The 22872-nt window shown below is 46.6% G+C and overlaps 1 protein-coding gene across 2 annotated transcripts in view; it reads right to left on the minus strand.

Annotated features, from left to right (window-relative positions):
* ScsbetaA (Succinyl-coenzyme A synthetase beta subunit, ADP-forming) overlaps positions 1 to 22872 on the minus strand; it is a 64034-nt gene that overhangs the window by 27791 nt on the left and 13371 nt on the right. For both annotated transcript variants that reach the window (XM_077657078.1, XM_077657079.1), the window contains 2 exons: positions 17007 to 17103; positions 9765 to 9926 (listed from right to left, as the gene is read on the minus strand). In XM_077657078.1, the coding sequence (XP_077513204.1) occupies positions 9765 to 9926; positions 17007 to 17103 (259 nt within the window). The remainder of the gene's footprint in view (positions 1 to 9764; positions 9927 to 17006; positions 17104 to 22872) is intronic.

Here is a 22872-nt window from a genome sequence, read left to right on the forward strand (position 1 = left end):
CAAAGATCAGTTGCCAAAAGAGAAGTTCCCAGGAGTTGTCTACGCCATCCCTTGTGCAGATTGCAACGGTGTTTACATCGGCGAAACCGGAAGTTACAAGAAGCGCCTACAGCAACATGCTCGTGATGTGCAGAAAGAAGATACCCGCAATAACGCCTTGGCAGAGCACGCGGTGACGGCAAATCACAGAATAGATTGGGAAAAAGCAAGAATCATCGAAAAAGAGAAACTGACAACATCACGGCTTCATCTCGAGTCCCTGGTGATACAGACAACGGCTCACACGCTTAATCGTAACGAGGGCAATCTTAACCCGATTTACGCGCGATCTTTACGGCGATTACTATAGCTTTTAAAAAGACGAACCCTCTTGGTGTGTTTCCATTGTGAACAAGGCCCCCGTTCTGGGCGCCGAAACGTCAATACAATTTTTTCGTTTTACTGGTCGGCGTCTCTTTGTTTTGAAATCACTCAAATAACGCCTATAACTGTTGCTTCACCTGGTGTCAATAAGCTTATTGATGGACTCGGCATTCAGCTCGCTCCAGGTTATGACTGTATTAACTTGATATTCATAACACACTTCATATGCCAATCTACTCTACCTAATGAATGGAAAATAGAAAGGAGGCTTCAGTCTATAAATCTGGCAGCAAAGCATCCCCTAATTATCGTCCGATTTCTCTCACCAGTATTTGTTGCAAAATGCCTCAACACATCATATTTGCCAACCTTGTTAATTTCCTTAAATTGAACTTTTTTTTTAGCTCAGCACAACCTGGTTTTTGGAACTTACTCTTGTGAAACACAGTTAATACCATTCACTCATGCATTGCACCATGTTCTAGATCAATCATCACTAGCTGACAGTATATTCTTATTCCTTTCCCAAAGCATTCGACAAGGTAGGTCATAAACTATTACTTCAAAAACTAAAACAACTAAATTTGTTTCTACTAATGGTTATAACTCCAGTTTTACAGAGGTGTGTTCAGAGTTCCACAAAGGTCAGTTCTTGGCTCCCTGTAGCTTCTGATTTGCATTTATGATCTCCCCTGTCTTGTGACCTCTCATATCCACCTATTCGCTGATAACTGCATCATTGTTAGAGAAATAACCAATGCTAATGGCATTGCTTTACTTTAAAAAGACCTAACCACTATAGGGAACTCGTGCAAGGGATGGTTAATGGTGCTTAATATTAACAAATGCAAAGTCACATGTACCTAGAAAAACTTTCACCCCACCACCATACCACGTTGATAACATTTTGTTGTAATCAGTTTCATCATAAATACCACAGTGTTCACATTACTTCTAACACCTTAACTGGTCTCTTCATGCTCACCGCATAATTAAAAAAACTAAATGCTTGCTAGGCTACCTACGTTGCAACATTTTTCATTCTTACTTGAAATATTGCTATATAAAACACAGTCCAAGCTTGAGTATGCGACACTAGTATAGGATCCTGCTCATGAGAATTTGATCAGTGAACATGAGATTGTTCACAATAGCTCTGTACGCTTAATTCTTGCCACCACTGACCCTGCACAGAAAAGTGCCCTGCTCCATCCTGCTGTCCGTGATCACCTTATCCCTCAACAGGCTTATGCCGCAGTAGTGGCCCCCTCCACAGAGTCGGCCCTGCTGTGTCATACAGCACCACATGTTTCTCACAATCATTCTTACTGCGAACCTCACGCGACTGGAGCCACCTTCCCGCAGAAGTTGTTGGCATTAATAATTATGAGCTGTCCCACGAAGCATTAGATAACATTGCATATTCAGGAGCTATTTAACATTCATGTAACCAAGTGTATTTTTTTCTCTCTATTTAATACTACCCCTCTGCAATGCCTGTGACCCTAAGAGGTTACTATAACCGATAAACAAATAAATTATTAAATAAACAAATAAACAACTTCATGGCACAAAAAGCAGTAAACCGACAGCAGCTGATGTTTCCGGCGGCTTTCTTAAGTTCTGCACAGACAAAACCAAAACCAGATTATCTGACATCATTCTAAGGATTACTGCTACTACTAGCATTAAAATTACCTTGAGGCCCCGAAAAAGCACGAAAGAAAGTTCATTTGTAAGAAGCTCTAGCTACCGGGAAGTTTGGCATCCACTGCGCTAACTTCACTCCAGCACCAAAATTCATTGCTTCTAAAAATTACTAAAGATTCAAAAACTGAAAATTAACTGCTCAGGCTATATAAATTATGCCACAACAAGTCAGACAGTGCATGAGCTGGCTTTGAAATATAGATGGATGTCTATGGGTCACCGGTGACCCATGCTCAATGGGCACAGTGAGAGAGAGAGAGAAAAAACTTAATTGGCTCGCAAATTCTAGTCGTGGATGGGTGGAGGCTTTAGTTCAGGGCCCCTGCGGCTGCTGCAGCGATCTTGGCCCGGTCACTCAGCTTTTGATGCTCTTCTAAGCTCTCTTTGAAACTTGGAAAGAATCCACCTTGGCACAAGTAAAACCACACACACAAAGGAAAGACAACGAGACAACGGACAGGCGCCAACTTCCAACTGTTTATTCCTTAAGAAAACCACACAGATAAATAGTCTCAGGATACGCCCACTTTCTTTCACTCCATGTGCCTATCACAGCCATAATCTATCACCCTGCATTATCAGTTATTGCACAGAAAATTGTACTCCGCCGCATACAAATTCACTGACGTGTCACTCACACACAAAGCCGCCTTTTTCTTTATGTGAAACGCTTCCAATAAAAGCCTCACCTGTTTAATCTTGCTCCTGCCAAGAATCCTCGCCTTTTCCAGTCGAGGTTCGCACTTGCACTTGCACATGGTTGACCAAGTTGGCATATTTATCTTTATTGTTTTCAACCTTTTTGCAATGTTCCCCAAGGCGTTTGTTGATGCACCTCCCCATTTGCCCTATATAGGACTTCCCACAGGTCAGGGGTATCTCGTACACCACTCCTTCCATACAACGGGTGAAGACACGCTGATGTTTTATATTGCATCCAGGGCGCTCAGTGCCACAAATCCGGGGTATAAGTTTGTTCAGCTTGTTTGGTGCTGAAAATACTAGCGGTACTTCGTGTCTGTTAGCCACCTTCTTCAGATTATGTGACACTTTGTGCACATAAGGCATAACTTCAGGTTTTACCGCAGGGCTCCTTTCTTTCGGATTCTTTGGCCTGGTACAGCATTTTGTTTTTTGGAGGAGGGTTTCAGCGACGGCAGTCAACATTACCGAGGGGAAGCCAGCAGCCAACAGGCGGCCAATCTGATTTTTTAAGCTATCGTGCATTTGGTGCGGACATGACTTTGAAAGCGAGGACTCAATGCAGAGAGAGGCGATGGCGCGCTTCACAATTTTTGAATGCGCCGTATTGAAGGACAGGAGTTCCTTGCTAGTACGGGGATAGTAACCCCAGCATAAATGGTCCTCCCGGGACGCTAAGCTTAGATCTAAAAATTGCAGTTTTTTCTCACTTGGGACTTCATGCGTAAAAACTAGACCGCGACCTTTGAGGTTAAAAACACTTAAAATCCTGGACACAATAGCTTCAAAACAATTGTCAAAACCGGTGGATAAAAGGATAAGAAAATCGTCAACATATCTAAAAGATTTAAAAACAGGTCCTCCTAAAAACAACTGTGCAAGATCCTGGTCCAAAGCAGGTAAAAAAATTTCACATAAAATAGGGGCTACACAGGAACCAATACATATACCTTTTCTCTGCAAGTAGGGCTGCTGATTAAAAACAATAAAAGTGACCTTAAGATATTGCTCCAATAAATTCAAAAAATTTTCCACAGACATATACCTGCAGCATCCCGGAAGGCCAATCCACCTGTCCATTCAACACACGACATAACAGACGCCAGCAGCTCAGCGTGTGGGACGGAATAAAACAAATCCTCTATGTCTACTGAAAAAGCAGACCTAATTTCTGGATGTGTTTTAAAATAATTAACAACCTCCAGCGAGTTCTTAACCCGAAAAGGGTCGTCCAGTTTAAGAAGGTTAAGCTTTTTTTGCTAGAAACGGCTAACATTATGCTGCCAGGAACCACTCTCGCTCACTACAGTACGGAACAGTATGTCAGGTTTGTGGGTTTTTGCAGTAAAGAAAACTGAAAGAGAGTTCCTTTTACTTTTCACTATGTCATCGGCCAGCTTCGGCAGTTGCAGGTCCCTACAAAAGTTAATGAATTTAGTTTTAACTCTCACAGCCCCCTTTTTAATGGCAATAAAATTCTTGTCAACCGCTTGCAATGCTTTTTCATTGAAAAGGCCCTTTTCCATGACCACAAACCTGCCATCTTTGTCCGACTGAAGGAGACACAACTCATTCCTTTTAAAAAAGGACATAACATGACTAACATCACATTCCAGTCTACTGGTCACAGCAGTCGTAACACACTTTTTTAGGCAGTCCACTCCTTCCAACAAACACCGTTCTTGGTTTTCACCCTTTACTTTCGCAGCAATGTTCCTGTTTGTGGCGAGCAGCTCATGGGCAGGCACAACTGGTTGAATGCCGTACTTAGGTCCTCTCTCAAGCACTTCTAACAACCTATCAGGGACCTTTGCGTTCTCTAACACCACCACACGGCTCGTCCTGTTATCCTTTTTCTTGTTAGCATCGCAGAGTAGACCTTTTAAAACCTCCCTCCGCTTGGCCTCTGTGAGCTGGGCGGCTTGCCGCTTGAAGAAAACAAAGTTCTTCTCTGCAAGCCACTCTGGAAACACTCGGTGGCAGACGACATGCAGCCAGTCGTGAAAAAAACGAACCTGACGCCACAGTTCAGATCTAAGTATCTTGCAGATACTTGCAGATACTGCAGATCCTGTGTGAGTGACACGTCATTGAATTTGTATGCGGCGGAGTACAATTTTCTGTGCAATAACTGATAATGCAGGGTGATAGATTATGGCTGTGATAGGCACATGGAGTGAAAGAAAGTGGGCGTATCCTGAGACTATTTATCTGTGTGGTTTTCTTAAGGAATAAACAGTTGGAAGTTGGCGCCTGTCCGTTGTCTCGTTGTCTTTCCTTTGTGTGTGTGGTTTTACTTGCGCCAAGGTGGATTCTTTCCAAGTTTCAAAGATGCTTAACCAACTTGCCCAGCAACATGCCTTACTGTTCTAAGCTCTCGCTGGACAATGCTGCCTCCCATTGCTCCTTTGTAACATTGTGTGTTTTGGGAGCTGCCATTATATTTTGGTAACTGCACATGGTAGCATGATGGTCTGTCCCAGCAACAGGGACATACACTTTTATATGTGGTGAGGAAAGAATTAAATAAGGGAGGGGGAATCGTGTAGAAGTGATGGTACTAAACTTTATTTTGTAGACTAACACACCTGTCACACAGCAAATTTAATGACATTCTCATCAAATAACATTTGTTCAACTTAATGTCATTTTATCTGCACGCTGGTACATGGCCAAAACTAATGCCATTTGCAAAATATGGAGACTGTGATAGAGAGAAAGTGCAGCATAGAAAAATTTCGATGTACGCTTCAATATGTTGCCAAAGTATTCCGAAAATGGCATATGGCAGGTTCTCTCTGATCATGAATAGCAGGTTGCCAATATCCCTCAAGAGAAAAGTGTACAACAGCTGTATCTCACCGGTATTCAGCTACGGGGCAGAAACGTGGAGGCTAACGAAAAGAATTCAGCTTAAGTTAAGGACAACGCAGCAAGCCATGGAAAGAAAAATGATAGGTGTAACGTTAAGAGACAGGAAGAGGGCAGAGTGGGTGAGGGAACAAACGCGGGTTAATCACATCCTAGTCGAAATCAAGAGGGAAGAAATAGGCTTTGCCAGGGCATGTAATGCGAAGGCAAGATAACCGCTGGTCCTTAAAGGGGCCCCAAAACACATAATCAGTGCACTGTTTTGGCCGTTGGTTGCATAGAATGAGTTATAGCGATGCTATTAGCATCAGTCAAGCCATGTATACTCCAGTTTTTAATATTTTAATTAGCTCGAAAAAACAAATTAATGGCACTGATGGTGTTAACATACAGTGGCAGTTTTTAGCACTGGATATTACATCACGGGGCAGGAGCTTGATGTTTGGACAAACAGTAAATATACTGCAAATTGTGCTAATAAATAGACATAAGTTTCGTCAAGTTTTAGCACTTTATATTACATCAACAAAACCAACTTGTTTGCCATAGATAAAAGTGCTGTAAAGCAAGTAAAACAAAAATGCACTACCAGAGGCTCTGGCTATTTTTTTGGCTCGAAGGACTTTGCGCCTCTCTGTACACACCCTACGACCTAGCGCACAGCACTTATGGCTACTCTCTATGTATCTGAGAACGGCTTTGCGGAATCGATCCAATCAAGAGATTGCACTCTAAAAGCGTTCGTTTCGGTCCCAAGGAAGGATGCAAAGAAAAAAGCCATTCGTTTCACATTTAGCAGTGCACATTGTCGGCTTGTGAAGGATTACCGGGCGGCAGTGCCAGATGGCGCCACGTTCCCGTCAACAGCACGAGCGTCTTGCTCGACGTGACCAATCAGCGCATTCCTAGTAGCGGCCATGGTATGCGGTAAGCAGTAGCGGTACGCGCTATCCTAAAAGTATCTAGTACCTTGCGCAGGGCGTCACTCTGTCGCAGTATCTCGTGCTTGAGTTCGAAACCATCAGTCAGGGAATGTCACTGATCAGTGCTCCCTTCTGCGCCGTCGACGTGACGATGAAGCGTCGCTGGGTCAACTGGCCATTCATGTGGGTGTTGTAACCATGAAAACGATGCTACCAATCTTGGCAAGAACAAGTTACAGCGACTAGGCAACATGGTGTGCAAACTTCCGCGACATGCTCAGATAGGCTGTTTTGATTGGTCCCCCCCCAAGTGTCGTCATTGGGAGAGTGAAATGGGAATGGGAAGCTGCACGAAAATCAAGTTGAGGGCAGCATTTTGTTTGCTCGTATTTTTAAATTTCTTCATTGAATAACTCCCATTTCTATGCATCAATTCCTCTAATTCTTTTTGAGTCAGCATCTGTGTGACAAAGAATTCATCTGAAGTATAGCCGGCATCTGTTCAAGCAGTGTTTCGCAGCCCTTTTAAGGGTAACGGAGTGGATTCCAAGAGAAGGCAAGTGTAGCAGGGGCGGCAGAAGGTTGGGTGGGCGGATGAGATTAAGAAGTTTGCAGGAAGAGGGTGGGCACAGCTGGTAAAGGACAGGGTCAAATGGAGAGACATGGGAGAGGCCTTTGCCCTGCAGTGGGTGTAGTCAGGCTGATGATGATAATGATGACTGCTATCCACCACGAGTCCAAGCCAAAGTTCAGCCAGCTGCGGCAGGCTCATGGCGGACATCGCTTTGTGAAATGGACTTACTGCAGCGGGAAGCGATTGCTGCCATTTTATGCTTGCAAGCACAAAGCCGCAGCGGGCTGGCCCAGTACAGAAGCAGATTAATGTAGCATAAACGACCAAACAAGTCCGTGCGCACAACTGCCGTAACAACAGCCACAGCCAGCACTCCAGCAACATAACGCGCCTCCAGCACTGTCAGCATACGGCCGGCTCATGAACTGGCTACGGGCATTGGTATGGGCCAGGCTATACAAAAAACATGGCTGCTCGACCATCCGGGTTGCTGGTAGTGAGACTGACGGTTTTATTTTTTCCAATACTATTTGGAATTTTTATACAGATAAATGAACGACCACACAATGTACGGATACAGAACTATTATAACGCTTGTGACGGTTTTGTAATTTATTTTCGCTGCGTTTTTTTTCTTCGACCAAAGGTCGGATACTTTTCTGACAGACCTGGTAATGCACTGGTGTAATGGGACTTTGAGGTACTGAAAAAAATGTACGATTTATCCAAAGGTTGAATCATCAAATAGCAAAAAAAAAAAAAACCACTTCACACTGCAGAAAATTTAACTGTGAAAAAAACTGACTATGGTGGTCAGCTTATGAGTGAAAGCTGTACCACAATGAAGATTTTTCACAAGTGAGTCATATGCTGCACTGCACTGTCGACTGCCTGGAATATCAACAGCAGAACTACTGCAAAATAGTAAGGCCTTCTGCTGCCTCCTTCACCAGCGGCGGTGCCCATGTAAAGATGGTTTCACCATAGCAGCTTGTGATGAGGACACATTTTCGGTGCACTGAAGGAGGAGGAACAACTGAAAACCACGCAAACAGAAGTGATGGGAATGTACTTTTGTGCCTGAATGGCACGAAGCCTTCTAAAAATAACAGATACCAGTGACGTGCCAATCCAAGTCCTAAACAGTGCACAGCTAGGCTTGGCTCACTGATACGTGGCTGATAGCCGCTCTGACTGCGGACTGGTAGCGAAGCTCAGAAAACAGAACTGTTTGGCAACGAGGTACTCTGGATCGCTTGGAATGCCATTCAGACCTTGATATGGCTCCCCTTCGGACTGCGTCATCAAGTGGATGGAGGGGGTGAATTTTCAGCTCACTAAGTGCCACAAACATGGTGTATCCAACCTTGGCCCCTGCTCTTTCGCATGATGAGAGCATTGGAGCAAGACAAAAAGTGTGAATTAAGCGAAACCACAGTATAAATTAGGTGGCTTTAAAATGCATTGAAAATATAGCCGGCCAACCAAAATTTTGAAAACTGTTTCAATTACCGAAACTTGCAATTGTCAGAGTTTGAATTATCGCGAGTGTACTTCCCTACTTGATGAATAACGTCAGTGGTAGGTTACTGAAGGGGCAAGGTGCACAGAATTGCTGGCTGAATGTAACAAGACATACATAGTCACTAGCGAAAAGAAATACAGGAGAGAAACAACAGGACACACACTAATTTCGCTTCTTATTTCACTGGTTACTATGTCTGGACCCATAGCAGCAACACGACAGCTCACGAAAAGGACACCACAGCATGAATCTGGGATGCAACCTGAAATGCAGCATTCACCAAGACAGGTAGTCCGCTTAGCCCTCATGTGTCGATTTCGTCAGACTACAAGCCCCACGATGGATCCAAGCATTGCCGCTAGCCGAAGGTGCAGAAACGAAACCATGCTGTTAGATGCATGCCCTGGTGTGCGAGCTGCACTCTACGCAGTGTGGTTGCACGGGCCCAAATTCTGTCATAAGCTTTTTGTGCTGTGCGGCCTCGGATGCACAGTTTCTAGATTATAACTGAGAACGATCAAAGCGGTCGCTGTGAAACAACCGCAGGAACACGTGCGGGCCGCAACTTCGCGTATTCCCCTTTCCTCGACAAGCCTAGCTTATTTGGTGAACGCTGGGTCTCACATCGCCACCGGACAGTTGTCAACTTCATGGCATGACGCAATGATGCGCTGCGTGGTGTTTCCAATGGCCATCAGCGCATTATGCAAAGGCCTAGTATCACCACGCGTAGACTTTTGCTGCATGCTGGGAGTCAATTCCATGAGGAAAGAGCAAGCGGCAAGTGCGAGATACTGCCATTAGCAAATGTCATGATGTTTTGATATGCAGAAAATTCTTTATCTCTAAGTTTACGAGGTTGTTTGAATAGTGAAAAGATGGCACGATTCGAATTCGCAAACTATTTGACGTTTCAATTATCCACACATGCCTATTTAAAGACTTTGGAAGAGTCTGATGCTGCGAAAAACGTGCTCTCTGTCTGATACAGAAAGGTTCGACCGTACCAAACTCGTCTAAATCACTGTTAAGCGGCATGAGCTCTAGCGCAGCTTGGCACTGGGGTCCAGCCACATGGGTCCACAGGAACACTCACCGAGGCAGCCAATGTCACCGTCCAGGGCGATGTAGTTGAGGTTGCTCTCGTGGGCCTCTTTCTCACGCAGGTCCTGTTGCGCCCAGTCCCGCAGGTCAAACAGCTCCTTCTGTCGGAAGGCCGCGTTGTCGTCAAAGCGGCACTTGGCGTCCAGGCAGTACACTGCGCAGGCACCGCTCTGTGGAAGCACTCATTTCCACCACATGTAATGCAGAACTCTCCTACTTCTCGGCAATATCGTGCAGCGGCATGGACCTCCAAACAGTCAGTAAATGTCCCATGAAGGAGCAAATGGAGGGAGTGGGGTGGTTGTGTGCATGCTCGCAACCTAGTATGTTTCATTAGTCTAGTTCTTTGTGGGATGCAGAATGACCGTCTGGTCAGCACTCAGCCATCATATTGCTGAAAAACATGCACATGGACTGCATAAATGAGTGTGTGAAGCACGTCAGGGCATTCAATGCTGAAAACCACCCAAAAGCCTAGCCCCGCCATACCAGAGAGGTGTTAGCTGCCCCGATGACAGACAGCAGCAGCCAATCATTGGCTGGCAAAGCTTTTCAAGTTTACCTGCATGTGGCATCAAGCAGAATAAAAGTGACGCTGCAATCAGAGTGGAGAGTGCCAGTGATGCCCAGCTGCATTCAACTGAGGCAGAAGGAATACGCAGATGACCACTGTGAGCCACCAACTGTTGCAACGATTTGTGACGCTCTTCAGCTATGCATGGCGCTGACAAGGCCCTTTGCAAAACTGTGAGGGCAAAATGAAGCAGATAGCCCATCCCCCTGTCCAGGTGCCTGGCTTCCCCACGCTACCTGCCAAAGGTGCTAAATGAACCTTTTGGAACACTGCCCCAGTGCAACTACCACAGAGACACAGAAGGAGCATCGGACGGCACAATCACTGGGCTCTCCAATCCGCCTTTTTCACGACGCGACTGCGCATGCGCCCATCCCCTGGCGGCGGTGTCGCGAAACATATTGGAAGGGTCGCGCGCTCCACTCGAGACCGGCCTTGGAAGTGTAAACAAACCGGCTTCCTACGCAGGGTGCGTTGCTGCAGCCGTCGGGCGTTCAGCGCGACGCATTTCGCGATACCTACGAAATGTGTTGCATACGGCTGCAATGCCCAATATGTAAAGGGAAGCAAACTCGGATTTTTTCGCTTTCCGAGCGCCTCCCGGGACAGCCTTTGACGCAAAGCATGGACAAAAGCAGTTCGCCGGCTCGACGATCGTGGCCGCCCTTGGGCACCGTCAAGCACGTCAAGACTGTGCGGGAATCACTTTGTGACAGGTACGGACGAGGTACTGCGGTTAAATGCGTGTGCCGTCTGTCACAAAAGGTTTTATTCATGGCCAGGAAGGCCTCGAATGTCACCGCGGATTTAGACTTCGTTCCGACGCTTTTTGCTTTCTCAAGCAAGAAGGCCGAATGGGCAAGTGCTGTGAGCCGCTTTCAACGCGCGATGGAGCGGGCAACGAAAAAGTAGCTACGAGAGCATTCACGCATGGTGCTAAAATTTTGTCATAATCTCCTATGAAAATTTCCTTGTTTATGCCACTACACCCTGGCCAATCCCCCCGTGTGGGTATGTGCCAATTATTAAGAGGCAGAAGAAGAAGAAGGTGCGTTATGCGTGTGTTCGAATCATATCTATGATGAAGATCTCTGCGTGGTATCGTCGGAATGGATCAATGTGCGCCTCTAGCGCTCGTCTTTATGGACGCGCAAGCTTGTTTAACCTATGCAGCGGTGTGCTGTGGGAAAATACAGTGAAATGCTAGCAGAGCTGCTTTGTTGCGAGTACGCTTGTGCTTTTATAGCTCGTGTAGCTTCTCCGAGCCAACAAGCTAACTGCGTGTCATCTGCATCCCAACGCAGCTAGGTGTGGAGGCATGGTGGCCTTATTACGAACACCCAGTTTAAGCGTTTTCCAGAGGGACCACAGCCCTCACTACTGCACAGCTGCCGAGCTCCCTGGCTTTCCCCGGTTTCACAGCATGCTATGGTAGACCCTGCACAAGCTGCTTCAAAGTTTACAAGTGTCCAGCTAAACTTGCATAGAAAAAAAATGAAGATAAGCCAATGAGTCTAACCATTAAAAAACCACACAACAGATGTTTTCCACTTTTGTCAGCCCTGCACACAGCTTTTTCCAGATATTAAAGTGGCATGACTAGTTGAAATGGATGACATGAGGACAGACAGCTTCTACAGTGATCAACATGACCACAGGCCTGGGTCTAGTGTTCCTCTGGCTGTAGTATACAACGTACTTAAGCATACTTAGTGGTGGGAATGGCCAAGAACATTTTGTAGTGGCTTTGTAGTAGCGGAAAATTCAATATGCAGCACCTTTCTCGTGTTTTGTAGCAGGAGCCCCAAGCGAGAATGCCACAGTTCAAAAAATGACAACTTGCTGCACATTCAAATGGTACAAGGCTGCAGGCAGCCATCTTGGCCAGCTCTGCATATTGCCACGGACGAGCGAAGACGAAGCAGTAGAAGGGAGTACGAAGTGGAAGTTGGGTCGGTTGAACGATATCAGGAACTGACTTGTACACCTGGCGTGAACCGACCTTGAGCAAAGTTTTTGCCGCCATAGCAATATTTTTTTAAATGCACGCAATTCACATACTATTGTGCAAGAATTAAAACAAGTTTCCTATTGCTAACATGGATTGTTAATGGAGCAGAAACAAAGAGACTAACGAAAAGGGTTCAACCTAAGGACAATGGAGCGAGCTATATAAAGGAAAATGACAGGTGTACCTGCAGTGGGTGTATTCGGGCTGATGATGATGAATACATATTAGTGAATATTTTGCTGTGCAAAAGCTGCAGAGAATTCTGACAAATGCTGATTTCAGTTGTTCTCTTTAATATCAGTTTTAGTGCGGTTTCTTTTTTAAAACTGAAGAAAAAAAAAACATGCGACATTTAAAAATAGGCACATAATTGGGCTCCTATGCCTTAGGGCAGGTAGTGACAGCTGATCCGGATCATGAGATGGAAATAACTAGAAGGATAAGAATGGGGTGGAGTGCATATGGCAGGTTCTCTCAGATCATGAATAACAGGTTACCAATTTCCCTCAAGAGAAAAGTGTACAACAGCTGTATCTTACCGGTGCTCACCTACGGTGCAGAAACGTGGAGGCTAACGAAAAGGGTTCAGCTCAAGTTAAGGACAGCGCAGCGAGCCATGGAAAGAAAAGTGATAGGTGTAACGTTAAGAGACCGGAAGCTGGCAGAGTGGGTGAGGGAACAAATGTGGGTTAATGACATCCTAGTCGAAATCAAGAGGAAGAAATGGGCTTGGGCAGGGCATGCAATGCAAAGGCAAGATAACCGCTGGCCCTTAGGGGTAGTGGAGTGAATTCCTAGAGAAGGCAAGCATAGCAGGGGGTGGCAGAAGGTTAGGTGGGCGGATGAGATTAAGAAGTTTGCGGGCATAGGGTGGGCTACGTGTAAAAATATTTTAGGTGTTGACACTGCCCGCCCGCCGCAGCGGAGAGTGCGCACAGATCATGTTCACCCTCTAGTACATGCGTGGACCACAGCGGCACGGGGGCGCTGCAGAGAAGGGGCCATTCGCTTGCGGAGCGAGGGACGCAACTAAGCGGTTTGCGCGGCTTTCAGTGCAGTTTTAGGCTGTGTTTTTCAGTGTTTCGCACTACCACAGTGCGTCACAAGGTGTGGAAGTGAGGTTCTTGGCTTCCACATTGTGTTAGACGCTGTGCACGAACAAAGTGTGCTAGAACCAGCTTTCTGTGTCGCAGTTTGGGACTAGTGGCAATCGTCATTGTGCAAACACACAAGGAGGCAGGGCCAAGGCCATGCATGGTTGTTGAGGCCTATGAATGTACATTATTAATTAGAAAAGATACGCTATAGACGAGGACACAGAAAAGATGTACACAGGACAAGCGCTAAACATCAACTCTTGATGTTTAGTTGAGTTGATGTTTAGTGCTTGTCCTGCGTACTTCTACCATAAACGTGTGTAAGGGCCACACCCGTGGATGGGCTGAACCCCGTTTTCCAGAAGGAAATAGTGGAAAAAAATAATATCTGTGTAAGGGCCGCACCCACAATTTCCACACGACCCACGCGGGTATAGACTTCGAAATGCATGCGCCGCGGCCTCCGAGATAGGCTACGGCTGCGAGCAATAGCGCTCTTGATCGCGGAGGCGACGCATGCACACAGGAGCTTCCGGATGCTGCCCACGAATGGTGCCAGAGGCCGCGGCTCATTATCATCATTGTCAACTTTTTCCTCTGCCGCCGGCTCCCGCTATCCATATCGGCATCAGTATTACTAGCTCCAGCTTTTTGTGGCTGTCAAAGGCACGAGAGTTGTGGTTCACCATAGTTGTGGCTTTCGCTGTCTGCTGCCAAGTGTTATAGTTTTAGCACGATGGGCAAGCACCTTAATAGTTACACGGCTGGGAGTTTGCTCTGGAACACGGCAAGCGTGCGGCGGGCAAGGAATTTGACGTGGCCAAGAAGTGCATCCGACGATGGTGCAACCAAAAAGATGCATTGAGGAACACAAGCTGCAAAAAGCGCGCTTTTCGAGGCAAGCCGTGCAAGTTTCCCGAACTGGAAGAAGAGCTGCTCAACGGCTACGCATTGACAGCGGATGTGCTGCACGACTTCTTGTGGGATGAGTGCACCAGAGCAACCAGAGAGCACAGCTACGGTGGCTAGAACTTACCGCACCCCGAATATTGACCCTCAAATCCGCCTTGACTATGAATGTACATAGTGGCTGTAAAGTGTTGGTTGTTGTGGTGGCACACCTAAGAGATACAGCTGGTTCCAGGAGCCGATTAGATGTGATTATGGGTAAGAAGTGCTTCGTAACCAACAGCAGATCGGCCTACCAGAGTTGTCCGCACCAAGCGTCACTTTTTAAAGCTCCGTTAGAGACTGCTCGCCTAGAACTTTGGCGCCAGGCAATAACCGGAGCAGATATAACCGGAGCATACGATATAAAATTGCACTACGCCGACTTCAATAGCAAGGCACTTTTAAATGCACCCAAGAAACCGGTGCTGTCTTCGAATGCTGCGCCCAGCATTTTTCCCAGGTGTCCCAAATATCTGACAAAAGAGGCAAGTTTAAGAAAGCCTCATAGAAAACGAGTCTGCAGCCACGTGTTCCAAGGAGGCAAGCAAGCGGTCTGCACCCGCTGCTGCTGCACTGCCCTCGGGGGCAGCCTGCGAAAAACAAAAAGACGCCGATCCATCATGGAGCCCTCAAAAGAAACTGTGCACAGGTGGTTGCAGTACATCATGCATGCCAGCTGATCAAGGAACATGCCCTTCTGCCATCATGAAACTTTGAGGTGCCTCCTCACTTAAGTGCAAGCCCCGTCTTCATCGGCATTCATGGTGCTAAGGTTTGTTCTCTTGAGCACTGGTCCAGGTACTTAAAATTCTATAGGTGCTCAGCGTTACCTGTACATGCCATGGCAGCGTAGCAATTTCGGTCGGCGATCTCATGGCCAGTTTCCACCGGCTGTACATTTTGGTGCAACAAAACATGATGGCATGAAAGGCAGAAGGCATACCGGTAAGATTTATAACAAATATGCAGCTGCAGTTTGCCGGACCCTAGAACACTATATGGAGAATTTCGTGGCCCAACATTATTGAGGTGAACAAGTCGCTTTACCACGCCAACTGCAATTATTCTAAACTGACATCTGCCAGCCCCAGTTTAGAGTCACGTATCTTACCTCTGCGCGTGCACGCCAGTCTTTCCTTGAGGGAGACAACAGCTCAGCATCGTCGGTGCCAATGTAAAGCATCGTCGGTGCCAATGTAAAAGAGCTTCACAGGAGGAATGCCAGGGGAATTTCCATTAACCATTTTTGCGTCGCGTAGCTAAAAGTGCACTGCACTAGCCATTAAAACGTCACAAATTCAGTTTTTTTTTTTTCCGGTCCCTGTGCTCGTTCGTACAGCGCTGGAGGCGTTCCGCAATGCAGCACAAGAGAGCGGGTTCTACTCCTGGCTGCGGAGGCAATATTTCTGATGCAGGCGAAATGCGGAAACGCCATTGAGGTTTCTCTGCACATCTAAGAACTCCAGTTGGCTGAAGTTAACCATGTTTTCTACATGGCGAGCATCTTCTCACAGCGCTGGCGCATTACACTGCTCAAGCAATGTCTAAACGTATGTGTAGGCTCTTTGGCCCAAATCTGGGAGCATGAACGTTGCGGCCGACCTTTTATTTTAAGAGTCAGTACAGTTAACTATGCTCTCAGCATTCGTGAGGATGAACGAAAAAAACCTTACAGTGAACGCATTTCGATAACGAGCTCATAAGGATCGCAGAGCAGTGCCCTCGCTGTTGTTCCACCCATACATGCAGTTCAGCAAGTAAAACACGAAGTCACCCAAAATTGTTTGGCTCTGACAGCAGTTTCAAACCTTCTGTGCCTTGCCGCTTTTAACAAAGCGCACGTACACACCGCTGCACCGAACGACTGCGCAACACCTGCATTATGGACGCCGCAGCTCAGCGACTAAACAGGCCTCCGTCGAGTGGCGCCATCTGTCCGTGTTCGAGAGAAGCGTAAGGAGCAGTAAAGAAGATCTGGTCGCACTGCCGGGAGCAGTGTCAGCACCTAAATATATTGTTACACTGTGGGGTTGGCGCAGTCGGCAAAGAACAGGGTTACTTGGAGAGACATGGGAGAGGCCTTTGCCCTGCAGTGGATGTATTCAGGCTGATGATGATAATGCCTTAATGTTGCCACTCGAAAATGCACAATTGAAAGGACTCTGGCATGGAGAGCCAAAATGAATAAAGAGGTCATCCTGCTAACAGCGATCATTCGGGGATGAGCACAGCCACTTTGGTTTACAGAAGTTCACAACATGAGTGCGACCGCGCTATCGCTGTTTCATAGCATAGCACAAGTGAATGCCGAAGCATTGCACAGGTTCATAGGAGGCTATGACAAGGTTCTTGCAGTTAAACATACTGTACCTCTCCCGACAAAGCGTTTTATTGCTTATGTGTAGTCTTCATCTCAAGGAGCACCGCTATTTTCCTTCACTGGTAGGTTCAGCGTTGCTGTGTACTTCATATGCCCTTCACAGCTTCCTCTTCAAGTGTTTGCAATAAAGAGACTCGGTAAAGAGATGCATGCATCTTCGATACTACCTTTGCCTGGTGGTTAGTGCGCCTCTCGAGCCTACCGCACATGCCGATACCCACCTTTGTTGTTGTTGTCCTCGATGAGGGGGTTGATTTCAATCAGTGTGGCATCATACTTCAGGAACACGTTGTACAGGTTCTCAATCAGAGAAACCGCCTGCAAAACCACAGAGGCCCTACGTGAGAAAGGCCAGCATAGAACACCACACAGCACAACTTTCTGACAAGGCATCAGTGCTACGTCAGTTGAAAATTCAGCTCCCAACTCTTTCACCACCATGCCATATGCTGTACAATGACCGATGTTTTGAACCTGCCGTCAAAAATTCAAGACAGCGCTCCTGGACACGCTGCACCATTTAGTTTGCTTTTATAACACCAACTGTTTGGTTTCAGTTTTGTTTTTTCATTTTCTAATGCGAGGGGGTGACATGAAAAGTGAAACCTCGACTGGATGTAGTCTGCCGGTCAGTGATCATGGCATCCCCTTCACCGTGCACTCCTCAAAGGCAAAAAAAAGGCTGTACCGAGCATATTAGTCAGTCTGATGCACTCTTTTTTTTTTTAAAGAGCAGCAGCGGTGAGTTAGACAACGATGTGGAATGCATGGATTTCAGTTCCGATAGAGATATTTTGTCTTGGAGGCCTGCGACATCATCACGTGTTTTGTTTTACCATTCACATTGTATTTTATGTAGTGCACTTGATTTGTAAATGATGGGAGTGACTTTATTTGGTGCTTTAGGTGCTTTAGGGTCTTCGCAACACGCACCCAAGATATTTTACCAATTCATCAGCTGAAGTTTGATTATAATGATGTCAAGGAAGGCCACGGCCCCTTTCTGACCCATACAACCATTTCGCTACCAACTGAAAAATAAATGAAAGAGGAACTGCAAGCTCTGCTATAAAAAACATGAACAGAACTCAGAACAAGTGCCATATGCTGTATCATATTTCAGATCTACCTTCACATTATCATGTGACTACTTCCTCTAATGCAGGGATTCTCAAGCTTTTTTGCCCCAAGGAACCCCAACAGCTTTCAACATGTGCCAAGTAACCCCCCTCCCAGTCAATCTATCGTCACAAGCATCACAATCGGGCGGGGTTGCATGTAAATGCCTTTGTGCTTTTTTTCTTGCTGTTTCATTCACTTTTGTTTGTTTTTCTTGCTTTCAGCAATAAGTTTTTTTTTCAGTGCCCATCTCTCATTCACGTACTGACTTCTAATATCAAGACAAGAACAAATGTTTCCACGCTTTCGTGCACTTGACTAGCTGGGCTGTGCACAGAATCATGTAACGCTCTGTCTCGGCTCCTTTGTCTATCTGCGACTCCCGCTCTGACAGCAGTGTGACGTCGACGTTCTTTTTTTTAGAGCGCAGCTAGTAAGCGCCCGTCCGTGGGTTGAGCAGTGTCCCTCACTGTCGGTGCAACCGGGTGCATAGAGTGCCACCGCTCGCTCAGAGATGGAACCAGAGTAGGACGCGCCGAAAGGTGGCACGGCGCGGAAGTGGTGGCGGTGGTGGTAAAACTTTATTGGATGCAGTGGGGTGGGTTTTAGATGAGAGTGGAGAGCTCCCTTGCCTGGGTGGTAGACCTCATCCCAGGACACCATTGGCGGTAGCTGCTGTCCGTGCTCTTTGGGACTCCAGGTCCAAGCAGTTGGACAAGGTTGCCTCTCAGACCTCTCTCGATGGCTGATTTACTTTCTTTATTTCCGGATTTTTCTGGCAGGCCCATACCCCCGATATGCATCTGTTCACGTCTCACAAAACTTACAGTACCTCGAAAAAGTTGGGCCTACGTGTTTTAGAATCGCAGGGCTTAGAAACGACCCCCCTTGCAGCCTTCTGACGTGTCATTCCTAAGTTCTATCCAGGCCCTTGGCGGGCTCTGGGAACGTCTGCCTACTGAGGCGCACATATGTTGTAATGTTTGCATATGTGGTAAGCGGATTCGGTACAGGAGTCCCGACAGAGTCTGGGAATTCAGTGGAACTCCGGGGGAGAGACGCTCGGGCGGAGCCTCGTTCCCTTCTATTCCCTGGTGTCCCACCCATACCAATTGTTTTGTTCCCTGCATTGAGCTATGTTGCGCGTTTGCTAAAATTCTGCTGACAAGCGGCGCTATTCTTCCTCTTATATAATTTCGACAGGCGTGCTGAGAATCAGAAATTATGCGCGTGGCGTCGGAGTGAGTGGCTGCCAGTCCTATCGCCACTTCCTCGGCTAACGCAACTTTACTAGTTTTCACTGAGAGCCCATGCACCTGCTTTCCCTCGTGTATGAGCGCGATGGTGCAGATGCTGTCTTGCGTACGGCCCGCCGCGTCTAGATAATACGTGCCATTTTTCCTGATGTAATACTTCTCTATAGCGCTAGCTCTGGCTTCTCTCTTACCTTGATTGTGCTCGGGATGCATATTTTTTGGTATTGATTTAACTAGTAGTTCATTTCTCCAGTCTTCGGTAATGTCCCCTCTGTCTTCTGTTGTGGGTGGCAGCACTATGTGCAGATCCTCGAGGACTCGTCTACCAACTTTGGTCGTTGATAACCGCATTATCTGGCTTCTTTGCGACTGTTGCGACTTCTGCTGCGACTGTTGTAAACAATAATGTAAACACTGCTAAATGACTACACATACTTTATTCAAGGAAAGTCCTCATCTCTTTCGCTCTGGCAGCTATTTGAGTTCGTCTCATGGGCACGTCCCCAGAGGTAGTTATGTTCGGTGCAGTCCGCCTGGTTCGATACTCCAGTCACCTTAAAGCTTTTCACAATGGTGTCACACGACACTAAACGCCATGCGCTTAAAATCCACAAACCTTCTGCAGTGAAGCTCTCTTCAACCGTCCAGTAGGAGTCTTCTCGTGAACACCTGCTGTCATTCATTCGGAGTAACAGCACAGGAATTCAGCTTTAAATGCCGATGGACATAAACATCCAGTGACTGCAGGATGACCGGTCTGTTCACCCACAGAGTTTTTATCCAGTCAGAAATGAGTTCATCGCACATCCAACCTTTTTCGAGGACACGAACAATAATGCCATCATGAAACTTTTCCTTTGGCAGCATCTTCCTCTTGAAGACCACACATGGTGGCAGCTTTCTACCATTGGCAGTGATGCACAGCACCACCGTGCATCGTTGCCGTTCTGCACCGGTTGTACGCACCGAGATGTTTTCTGCACCTTTAAAATCAACTGTGCTGTTTTCTGGTGCATCAAACCAGACATGCGTCTGATTCACGTTCCCTATCTGTGTCAAGTCATAGCCGTGTTCCCTTCGAAGGCTGTTAAAGAAACAGTCAAACTTCAACAGTTCGTCCTCGTGCTCGTTGGGCAGCTTTTGACACAATGTTGTTTTGCGCCAAATGGAGAGTGCGTTCCAGTTCATAAAGCACTGAAGCCATGCTCTACTTCCTTTAAAATTCGCCAGCGGAATGCCCATGTGGCGAGCGATGGCAACGGCTTTCAGGCGCATTATCTCCATAGACACTGCATAGCAGTTTTTCTTGTCCGAAATCCACAAGTTCCTTTTCAAGCTCCAGAAACTTGCACTGCTTCCCGCGGAATACTTTCCAGTTGCAGTTCGTACCAATGAGCTGTTCTAGTTGCTCCACGGACGCACACACTTCTTGCTGACGTAAAACTTGTGTCAAGCCGACCGTTTGCCGTGTTCTTCGGCGTAAGCGACAACTTTCAGCCTGAAGGCCGCGGTGTACAAAATCAAATCTCTGTCCATTGTCACGAAGCGATAAACATAGGCCACGATTCACTGAATGTTGCACACAGCAACCAAAACCGCACCAACACACCGCCTAAGACCGAAGCACCGCACAAAGAAAAAAATGGCTCCCGGAGCGAAACGGCTGTAAAACAAGACCGCGTCCCCATGTGATCTCAAAGCACTGATGATGATAGGGTAAGCAAGGCAGCAATGTGGGCTAGTTGGTTGTACATTTGATGGGAATAACACGCTACACACAGACAAAAATGGCAACTGAAATGAGACGGACACAGGACAACGCGTACTAACAACTGAGATTTATTCTGGTACGAGGGCACATAAGCACATTTCATGCACATGCTCAAATCAATCAATTCATTTTTACCGGCTGTGTCGCACGCTCCTTCGTTTCTTGATTAGATCTAACTCCTCACTTGATAACAACACCGAGGGTGTGCTTACGCACTCGTCTTCAACGGCCTCCCATATCTCAAAGGCTTCTTTTATTTCTCTTTCTTTCTTGTCCCTTGCACGAGATAAAATTGTAGTCCGCTCAAAGTAAGGTGAACATTTGTGATTTGCGCAATCGGGGGCAAGGTTCCCAGGATTTGTTATTTTTCCTAAGTTATTCTGGTTCCCGTATCTCAACCCGCCCGGCCTCGTAGCATCCCTTACCCTAGCCTGGGCGAACATTCACTCGTAATTTTGCTGGTGAGTCGAACGACCTTGATTCATTAGTGTATTTTGTTGCTAGCTGGCGTTATTGTTGCTGTAGCAATAAATGCCTGTTTGTGTCAGCCAATGTGTCGTTCCTTTGTTCCGTCAGAGCAAAGCCCACCATGGTTGGCAAGCGCTTGGTAGCGTACGCGATCACGGGGTGGGGTCTGGCGGTTTTGAACAGTATTAACCGCAGTTAAATGGGGGAGAACGTATATATCTCCCCAAGTAAAACCCCACAACTTTGAACGGACTACAATTTTAGCTCGTGCAAGGGACTAGAAAGAAAGAGAAATAAAAGAAGCCTTTGAGATATGGGAGGACGGTGAAGATGAGTGCGTAAGCACACCCTCGGTGTTGTTATCAAGTGAGGAGTTAGATCTAATCAAGAAATGAAGGAGCATGCAACCCAGCCGGTGGCGATGAATTAATTGATTTGAGCAAGTGCATGAAATGTAATTATGTGCCCTCATCCCAGAATAAATCTGTTGTTAGTACACACTTGTCCTGTGTCCGTCGTCTAGTTGTCGTTTTTGTCCGTGTGTAGCGTGTTATAGGGTTGGATGGATGGATGGATACGGCTGAACCCTTTAAATAGGGCGGTGGCTCAAGCCACCTAGCCATGACTTATGAAATTTTACTCTTCTCTTGATTTTAGCCACCAATCAGATAACCTTCGCTTGGTTACTTCTACCCGCTTAAAATCTACTTTCCCTTCACTGTCCTAAAACCCCAATGCCTTGGATAAATCAGCCCTGCTGCTTTCCACTGTAGGGTGAAGCCATTTACAGAAAAATATCAAGTGTTCAGCCGTTTCCTCCTCCTCTCCGCATGCAACGCACAACGTGTCTATCTCAAGATGAAGTCGAGAGTTGCACGAAAGCTCGTCTGGTCGGGGACAATCATAATAAAACTTAATAAAACGTCATTTTGTTGTTTTTTGGTTTTTACTTTTGGTCGGCGTCCTCCTTTTAAGTTTTATTGTGTGTATCTCACGGTCTTGAACGCAGCTAGCGCCATCTAGTAGCGACTTGTGAAACTTCATTTTTGCTGGTGCACGAATTTTTGTGTTTGGCTATGAAAATATATATATATTTTTTTTCAAAATTTCGGCTCCAAAGTTGCGGGCGCGGCCCTTACAAGAGTATATAGGGTAGTTGCCACTTGCACGAGTGCTAGTGCGCCATGCCCATTCCACACCATCTCGCCAGCGTTCTGAAAGTATATGCACTGGCACAGCAGAGTCTTGGCATACTGCCAAGTGCGCGGGGCGAGCCACCGCTGCTTGCACAATTACTGTAGCGCAGCACCTAGGTGTGCTGCCAAGGTCTGTGCAGTGAACGGCACCAATGCCGATGGCAGGAAATTGAGGAACGAGCCCAGAAGAGCGAACGCTCTGAAATTAGTTTTCAACGAAACAGGTACTGTGTCTGCTTCACACACGCACGCCAGAAGTGAACGGAAAAGGGGGGGG

The sequence above is a fragment of the Amblyomma americanum genome, chromosome 3, assembly GCF_052857255.1.
Source record: "Amblyomma americanum isolate KBUSLIRL-KWMA chromosome 3, ASM5285725v1, whole genome shotgun sequence".
Lineage (NCBI taxonomy): Eukaryota > Metazoa > Arthropoda > Arachnida > Ixodida > Ixodidae > Amblyomma > Amblyomma americanum.